The sequence below is a fragment of the Urocampus carinirostris genome, chromosome 5 (genome assembly GCF_059441175.1).
Source record: "Urocampus carinirostris isolate Australia breed hairy pipefish chromosome 5, RoL_Ucar_1.0, whole genome shotgun sequence".
NCBI classification, from domain to species: domain Eukaryota; kingdom Metazoa; phylum Chordata; class Actinopteri; order Syngnathiformes; family Syngnathidae; genus Urocampus; species Urocampus carinirostris.
The window spans coordinates 15,054,082-15,063,773 of record NC_142353.1 but is presented as its reverse complement, the minus strand read 5'-3'; the positions used below and the strand labels follow the sequence as shown (position 1 = coordinate 15,063,773).

The following is a 9,692-nucleotide window of genomic DNA, read 5'->3' as shown; positions in this document are numbered from 1 at the left end:
TTCCTTAAATTTTAAGCATCAGTTGACATTTAAAGGTAGACGCAATTTTATATAAACTAATTCACATCCAGAAGGGCATCTCAAATGTTTTTAAAACGTTATTGCCGTGTTTTTTATTTAGAGCGCATGCGTTTTGGTAAGAACAGCACATTGTCGGCTCTTGTGCCATGCACACAAGTAGATTTAGGTTTCAGACGTGTTTGATACTGGACACCTTTGATGCTGAGCTGTTTTCTTCAAAAAAATGGCCCTGCACATCAGCTGCCAAAGGAAAATTGTGGTGGCCGTCAGTGGTGACAGCTTGTGTGCGCAGGGCTTGATACTCTCAATATCCAATGGTACAAAAACAAAGCCATGCATTGAAATCACATTTGCTTATGTTTCAAAATGGCGGCGCCCTCTATGGCGGCGGCTGGATCTGCTCCCGACAGTTTCTCACATTCTGAATCTGAATCTGAAAGGTAACAATCAGGCAGTGGTAGGCCGTCATGGCTTTTAATGCCTTCTCTTGCTTCACGAAAAATATTTGAATTGTGCGATCTTTTCATTGCTTTTCCCCCATTTGAGCTGCCTCCATATGTGTGTTTTCATATTTAGGCATCATACCAATCAACTTTAAGCCGTTAGTTGTTGCGATGGTCATAAATCTACCTGGAGGCCTTCAAATTCAATTCTGCAGGCCCTGAGGCATTAAATAAGTGACGATGAAGCTGAGCCGATCAGATTCCAAGTTGGTGAGCCAGAAATACGACAGGACAGGTTCTGCACTCAGAAAAGACAATCAAACAATTATTTGATGGAACGCACAGATAATCTGTAAGACCTAGTAACTGATATCTTCTTGAGGAATGAAAGAAAGATGGATTTTGTGTAAAACAAAAAAGATTTTTGGTGAATAAATTTGGCTATATTCCTAGATAATGCCATTGGATTACGTTAATATTGATGTTGTTTTATATGTGTTGCAGCTGTAGCTGCAATGAAGGTTTTATGTCCATCAAATAGTTATTTAGGATGTAGCACTACTAAAGGCCTAGGTGTGAAATGCACGACCCGCGACTGCAATCATGCAATCAGCCGATTATTACCAGCATGTGGTCAATCAGTCCAGCCCATGCGATGATGACCGAAATCTGTGGCCATTTTGCAGTCCATCTATCCATTATTTGCATCGCTTGACCTCAGTAGGGTCACGGGAGTGCTGGAGCCCATCTCAGCTATCTTTGGGCAGTGGGCAGGGGACACCCTGAACTGGATGACACCCAGTTGCAGGGCACACAGAGACAGACTACTCACTTGCCCATTCACACCTAAGGACCATTCGGACAGAACAATTTACCTGACATGCATGTTTTTAGATTGTGGAAGGAAACCGGAGTGCCCGGAGGAAACCCACACAAGCACGGTGAGAACATGGAAACTCCCATGACCTAAAAATTGTGCCGCAGATGTGCTAACCACTCAGCTGTTGTGCCGACCCCATGTTGCAATTAGGAACTACAATTGGGAATGATCTTATAATCAGTTTGTGGTTAGAATATTAAAGTGGATTATTCTTAGTAGCTGCCCTGCATGTTTAGCAATTATTTTCTCATCAAATAATAAACATTAATCGATCAATTCAAACTGACAGCTGGGCTTATTTCAAACCCAAAATAATGAGAATACAAAACAGTAAATCAAGGTAAAAATGCTATTGTCACAACCAGAACGGAATCAGGGCCCAATTGCCTAACGTTAACCACAAGTTTTATTGAAAGAAAGAGGAAAGGCAGCGACCTCGATCCGGTGCTCGCTGGACGCGGGAAGCAAGCGGCTCTCATCTTGATGCGAATACGTAAGGGAATCTTCCATAGCGGGAGATGGCGGTGTCTAGGATGGAAAAACAGGTAGATAGCCGTGGTCAGAATCAAAAAACAGGTCGTAGCCAAGGACAGACGAGGAGATCAGGAACTGACAGGTGGAAAAACGTGTGCAAAAACGGGACAGGTGGGAGTCAGGGTCAAAAAGGCTTGCCTTGTTTCAACATAGGTTCGCAGACGGACTGACCAAAGAAGAGTGACAGGATTGGGCTTAGAAAGGGACAGGGAGCCAATCAGACTGGCGACCACAGCGACTGGCGCCAAATGAGCGGGCACTGGTGATCCAAATTGGTAATCATGACAGCTGATTTGAAACAAATCAATATTTCTTTAAAACGTTGATATTTTGAATTTGGAGGAAATGCATACATAAAAATCATGGGTCTTTCATTACTTGATTTGTAAACAACACCTTGTATTTACAATTCAGGTTAATATAATAAGATAAATACTTCTTTGGGGGGTCAGGGGTAAAATGATCATCTTTCAAATTCAAGCCAAAAGCACCCAGCTTCATGTCGCTTGTCTGATCTGCCGGCAAAATAAATAACGGTACACGGGCTTCAGAGAGGTGCAAAAGAAATCATTTTTCAATAATACAACTGCCTCAGCCGCCGACAGCCTAGATGAAATATTTGCTCCCGTTCTTTCTTTTAATATGAAAGGAGGTTGGCAAAATGGTGATTTATGACCTGGCGTTTTGGACACGAGACCCTGGCGGAGTTAATGTGAAGGACGCCATTTTTTTTACAGTCTGCGCCCGCGTGCACACTTGCGAGTGGACTTTGCCGGTGTTCTTACATAAACGTGCCTGTTCTGGGGAAACCAAAGATTTTCCTGCTGAGTTTAGGAATATTAATCTTATCGTAAAAGAACACTTTGCCGACCTTGGTGGTTTTACTTTAACTGTCCTCGTTTTGTGTATAATGCAACTGGATGGTTTGTGACTGTTAATGATGAATGATCCTCCACGTTGAACTTTTTGGTGAGGGGACAGTTTATCTGGGGCATTGACTGCATAAGCGAGCGCGTCTTATTTGCTAAGTTTCACCTTGATGTTTTTGCTAAGTCTTTCTTTTTCTTGCAAAAAGATATTTAAATTGCATAATTAAGAAAATCCATACGTTTCATTTTTAGCCCTTAGGTTAAAGACATTTGGTGCTTAGGGCCCGGTCACTCAGCCGTTTGCGTCTGTATCGAGGCTGAATCACGGCCAGAAATTTCTGCCTGTGAAGCAGACGCTGTTGGGCGCTTTGAGATCGCCATACAGACGAGATACAGCAGTGCTTTACACGCGGTCGGAAATTCACACGCGGTCGGCCGCGCGAAAAAGTTTTGCGCTGCTCAAAACTTTAGACCACGTGTAACCGCGGGCGGCACACGTGGTACACACGAGGTAATTGCGCGGTACAGACACGGAACGACGTGCTACGGCCGCGGCCAGGGCGTGGTTACACGCGGGTAGGACGCGAAATTTTAGCGGGTAATCGTGGGTGGAGCATGGTCATAGCACGTTTGTTCTGCGCCTGTACCGCGGTGTTATCACGTGAATTAGCGTGTGTAACGCGTGTGACGGTCAAACGCCTTTCTCCGCGTATATACAGCGCGATTTGCCGAGCACACTTAAGTTGTGCTCGAGGCGTCAAGGGGTGAACATGGATCCCCGTCACCGTAGTGACCTCGTCTTAATCCATTTTTATTTCTTGACATTTCTTTTCATTTCATAACGAGATAATAAAATAAAAATGAAAAATTATTACAATGATAACATATTGGCTTCTTCGGTGCCATAGCTTGAAATCTTGATCTTCACGGGACTGTGTCTTGAGCGGTTATGATTTCTACAGCCCGGTGTTATGCCGAGAAATGCATCCCTGCCGAGATTTGCATCCCCTCGCTACTACAACCACTTTTACCTCGTTTTATCTCATTTTTATATCACTTTTAGGGAATGTAATGGCGAACATATAACCAAAACCACTTCGACTTGCATTTGTTGGGAATGTATACAATTTAAACCATTCTGTCTTTGTATTTGTTGTGAATGTAATCGAACGGTAATGCACACCGTATATGAATCACTTTTGAGAACTGTTATGCACTCTACCATAAAGCTTATTATGCTGAAATAAGCTTTATGGTAGAGTGCATAACAGTTTCAATACGAGCGATTTGAATAGAAAAGGGCAAAATAAACATGTTACCTGCTCAATGTATCGACATTTCGTTCTGTATACACGTGTACACGAATGACAATAAAGTAAATCTGAATCTGAATCTGAATATGTATTCTTCTGTGAAAAGACAAAGCCTCTTTCTAACTTCTCCTGAGTGTCGTTATTTGAAGGGGAAAAGAAAGAGCAGAACCCCAGATTTATGGCCTGCAGGGAGATTGATTAGCGCCGCCAACACCCATGATGAACGGCTGGCAGTCTCCTCCACCTTCCCCATCACGTTTGCTCATAAGCACACACAACCATACAGTACAGAATGCGGGTCTCCACATGCAGACACCAGTCGGTCCCCCAAGGCCCTCCGTGACAGCCCCCCCAGGGCTGCTGCATGCTAAGCTTAGAAAGTCAGACTGCTGTTTTTCTTATTTGTACCCTCGCCTGTCCACAGATAACGCCATCAATCACCACGTGCACACTGCACTGAGAGGAATGTGTTAAAGTGCTGCTACTTGTGTGTTTGTTGTGAGCGGCGTTTCTTAGGCGGGAGATATGCTTGACTAGCTGCGCGAAGCAACGGCGCTCGCCGAGCTAGGGTCGGCCGAGCGCAGGTGCGTGTTTATCAGTCAACACATGCACATGAAACCCTCTAAATCGAGGCGACCTCCCCCAAATTTGTCCCTAAGTGCTAAACAGAGCCTCATTTAGTCACTTTTTAGCATCCCCCTTTTAGGGCTGCTCAGCTTATTTGTGATTTTTGAGACCTGTATAACGATTTCAATGAGACTTTCGACTTTAAAAGAAAATGCATTCTTTGTGCCAGTTTTCTTTTTAGTGAGAACTTCATCAAAGTGGCATGCAAATTTATGTCATTACTGACTAAGAGTATACAACTGTAAACACATAAGAACTTGATGTCTTTATGGTTATAATACAAAAGTTCAACGAAATTGCAGGTGTTCTACTTTCAGTATAAGAAAGCAATTGATGATGATGATTAAAATAAAACCGTATCTAGTATATCGGTTTCCCATAAGGTCTAGTTCCAGGTTATCCGTTTCATGAGTAACTGATCTGGCAGTTGTGAGATAAAGCCTGCACAGGGGTGGCTTAAGAGAGTTTTTAGCCTAGCCGTAGCAATGGGCTGGACTTGCAGCCTTGCTATTGCTTTCTCTCCCGGCTTAGCCTCAGTTGATTCCCAGACGCAATAACAATCCAACCCGCTGGAAATCACCATTTCTTTGGACTCTTTCCTGAGTCCCATTTAATTGATTTTATTCTCACTGTAACCTGCCGCTAAGGCTTTTAGCTGTTGTATAGCGCCATCGTTAGTGTTGGGGGCCAGTTGTGCGCCCGCCCACTCCTGCTGTATGACTGATAGCATACACCAGCCCATCACAGTCGCGCACACACTGCATGCAATTTTTGCCTCGCCTGTATTGGCTAGTGCTGTTTAAACTTCCCTCTGATTGTCCAGCACCCTTAAAATCTGAACTGTGGATGGAATTATAAATCTTTGAAAAAAATGCAGTGTCTTGTGATTACACATTCAAACTACGCCACATTATTGATTAGATTTTATTTAATCATGGATGTCTACCTGCTTGAATACAGGACCTGACGTCTGGCCTCAAAGTAGGCTGCTAATTTTGCTCCACATTGTTTTTGCCATTGAAATGCCATTCAAATTGAATGACAGGGTGCGCCTGAGAAATGCACATACTTGCCTGCGCATCATGAACGTGTTGATTGAGGTAGCATTGATGAAACAAGCCAGGAGATGAGGGTTGCAAAAGTTAATGTCTTCCTTTCACAAACGATTTGGTAAAGTAGGTCGTTGAATTAGTTAGTTTGTATTCATGCGTAGTTATTGGGTTGCATCTAGCATGTAACTAACTGCTTGGGCTTAAATAAGTCATTTCGTGCCATTATCTATAAATACGTTTTTAGAGGCATTGTCCCTGAATGCCAAAACCTTAAAAATTCCTTTTTTTGTTTTATTTTTAAAAACTTATAAAGGCTTTGACACTGGTCATCAATAAATATTAACTTTCTAGGAAGGATTTCAGTATGATAAATCATAGTTAGATGGCAGGAGTGGCTTTGTTTAGCTCTTTGTCCACACATTGAAGCAGTCCCCATGTCCCTTTTCTGTTAAATGAGTGAGTGTGGGCAGGTGGCCCCATGCAGCGGTAAGCGTACTGAAGCAGTGCGGTGAGACTTCGCAAGGCATAGACAAATGGGCGAAACAGCTTCGAGGGAGCTTTTTCCTTTCAAAAAAGATGATGTAGTCCCATCATCATCATCTGGCCAGAGAGGGAAGTTTCGTGCACGCCCAAGGGAACGTGATGGTGACCGAAATCATGTAATCACTTGGGTGGCGAAAGGCTTTTGCAAAGTTCATGTATCGTTCATTCATAGGTTTGGTGTTCTTGCAGGTGCATGTTTATCAGTCAACACATGCAGCGCACAGCTCTCTAAATGTAGGCGATCTACCCTCTTGTGTCTCTTGTGCCTCATCTAGCCACTTATTTAGCCACTTATTAGCACCCCGCTGGGATAGCAGACCTGACGTTTGACCTAAAAATCCCGCTGCTAATTTTGCTCCACTTTGTATTTTTGCATTTCAGGTCGGCCCCAGAAGTCCCCCGGCTGTTGAACCGTGCCCCTCTCACCATGCTGGCCTGTCTGCAGAGGAGACAGAACCCTCCACCACAGCACCCAGGGTGCGCCAGCAAGAGTCTGGAGCCACGTAAATGTAAGTTTTGGGGTACGAGGATGGGGTTTGAATGTTTATAGAATCTCCCAATATACCTCATTTAGGAGTAGGCGATTTTATGGTTTTATATGTGATTGAATTGAAATTGTTTATTGTCATTGATATTAACATAGTAAAATACTGTACACAAAGAGGTTCTTCTGGGCTCTCTAAGGTAAACACGTAATAAAGACTTTAAAGTAAAAAATAAGGTAAAAAACTGTCAGGATATGGTCAAAAATATTTAAAACATAGGGCTCAGAGCAGGGTCGGGAACATATGGCTCGTGAGCCAGATACATTTGGCTTGGAGATAAATTAAGGGTCACTGTATCATCCTGTATGATGTTCCAATTCCAGTATATGTAAAACCGAAACATTACATCAGGTTTCAGGAGCTTATGGCTCGCAAACTATTTATGGCTCTTTTCATGAGTACATATGGCTTGAAGATAAAATTTCACCATTATCCAGTTTTCTGTAGCGTTCTGTAATTTTTTGCTTTTATGGTTCTTTGGGTCAAGAAGGTTCCTGACCCCAGCATTACATTATAGCGAGGTCCGGTCCAGAATATGCTGATTAGAGCTTTACACCAAAATACCCCGTCTTGGCTGTATTTCTCTATGTAATTCTGGAAGCTCATTTAACAATTTAACTTCACTGTTGAGACACTTTATAATGGAAACCCAGAGAAAAAAATAAACACCTGAAAACGCCAGCCAAGCACCCATAATAAATTGATTGAGTGCGAGGTAGGGGTGGGCAGATCACTGCACACATTGCGCGCACTCCCTACATACATCCATATCCTTCTCGTTTGCAGTATTTTGTGACATTTTACAAAAGAACTCACACATTTTTTTAAACCATTATTTACTGTATGAAAAAATGAGAGTCAAACTGAGCCTCAACTATCTTAAGTAAGTGAGGGAGGTAGACAAATTTGAAGTAGTATATTTTTTGATATGGGGAAACAGGCTTCCATAAATTTCATACATTTGATCAAATCATCAAACGTCATAGTGAAATAAAATGCACTGAATAATTATTTCTTCTGGAGAGTGGATTCGGCGTTGTTTATTATTTTGTCCTAAATTATATGGTGTGGCTTTCCTTCCATACAAATTTAAATATTTTGTTTTCATGGCTCTATCAGTCATAAAGTGTCTTGACCCCTGAAAAGTAGTCAAATAATATTTAGCAGACACAAAAGTTCCCTAAGAAGTCGCAAGATATACTGTATATTTCTCACGGTTTTTGCGCGCTGGTTTAGGGTGGTGATGGCCCTGAGGAAGAAACTATCTCTGAGCCTGTTAGTCATTTTTAAAGGGACCTGTAGCACCCACCAGAGGGCAACAGGTCAGAGAGGTGGTGGCCCAGGTGAGAAGATTCCTTTATATTGTTAATGGCTCTGCTGCGCTAGTGTGGAGGGCTTTTACATGATGAAGAAAAAACTTCATTCAGTACATTGTCCTCTCACATTTATGGCGGTCCTCCGCCTGGATTCAGCGGATGTTGTTGATCCACTAAAAAGATATTGAACACTGAAAGAAAATGTATATGGGTGTTCCCCCCTAAGCCCCACCCCCTCCCTCGCCGAATCTTATCTTTGTCTCCTGGACTCAATCTTGTGAGAAATATTATCTTGCTGAATGTGTGTCATGAATCATGTCCGATCGGGTCATATTTGCTCACTTGTAAAATTTAGATTAAAAAAGGATAGCTGGTTTAAAATGTAAGGTTGTTTTCACCCTGACTCCGACCCTAAGTATAGAAACACACAGAAATGTGCTATCTAGTCCCAAAACATGTGTTAAACAGTAGTTGTAAGAAATGGGTCCAATATGGTATCATTATTATTTATTCTATTGTTTTTGACCAAAATATGTTGTGCACCTGTACTCTCAGTTAATCAATCAAGGCAGACAATGGAAACGGACCGCTAACACTGACTGTAAATAAGTGACCGTAAGATAGACTATGGTGTATTTGTTGATTGTGTCAGCCCTGAGAAATTCCAAAAAGTTGGACGAGCTAAAGCGCGCTTTACTAGCCAAATTGTGGTGTTGTTAGGCCCGTTATTGTGAGCGGGGCTTGTTTAGCCGTGGCGGTTGTGCGATGGTGTCAACACTGCTTTAACGTGTCTCATGGCCCTGCATGACCCTGAGGGGTCTGTAAACATTTACAGTGTCTGGTCGGGGCCGCCTGTAAAGCATGACAGCTGCAGCATCGGCTCCCCCTGCCCCGCACTATGTCCACTTGCAAAATTGTGCGAAAGGGGACAAAGATGAGTTGATGCAGACATGCTTTACTAGTTGCAGCCGGTTTGCAATTGCAGAAATTGGACATCTGGAGTATTGATTGGATCTTAATGGAAGTCAAAGCTTTAAATTTCAGTGTTAATCATGGTCATCTATGATACAGACACACATTGTCTCCCATAACGGCAGTTTAGGTCATTTTGTTTTGCGAGGAAAGCATCAAATTGCACAGTAAAAACTAACAAATTGTAAAGTGATTTTATGTACTTCAAATAAAAGTTGGAATAGTTGGTTTCACTTCAAGGGTTTTGAATTTAGCTCAACAAATCCACATTTATGTTACATTTATGTTTGCACATGTAAGTCAAATGGAATTTATAAGTATTCATGTATGCAGTTGATGATCACAGACAGGTCCATAGTGTCTGCATTTGGTCAGTACCTGGTCTGGCTGGAGGTATTCCTACTCACAAAAGTTTTGACCCTTTTTTTACATTCTATAATCAGAAACGAGAAATAGAAAATGTTTTCTTTGTTTTTTATCTTTAATTGATTATTAAGTTCAGTGGTACCTCTACTCGGGAATTTTATCCGTTCTGGAAGTAGTATTGTAACCTGAATACTTTGTTAATTAGAGATGC

The 9,692-nt window shown here is 42.2% G+C and overlaps 1 protein-coding gene across 1 annotated transcript in view; it reads left to right on the top strand.

The window, feature by feature from the left end:
* fam222aa (family with sequence similarity 222 member Aa) overlaps window positions 1-9,692 on the top strand; it is a 110,675-nt gene that overhangs the window by 58,769 nt on the left and 42,214 nt on the right. The window contains exon 2 of the mRNA XM_088335908.1: window positions 6,664-6,791. Coding sequence (XP_088192034.1) covers window positions 6,710-6,791 — 82 coding nt within the window. The 5' untranslated portion in view covers window positions 6,664-6,709. The remainder of the gene's footprint in view (window positions 1-6,663; window positions 6,792-9,692) is intronic.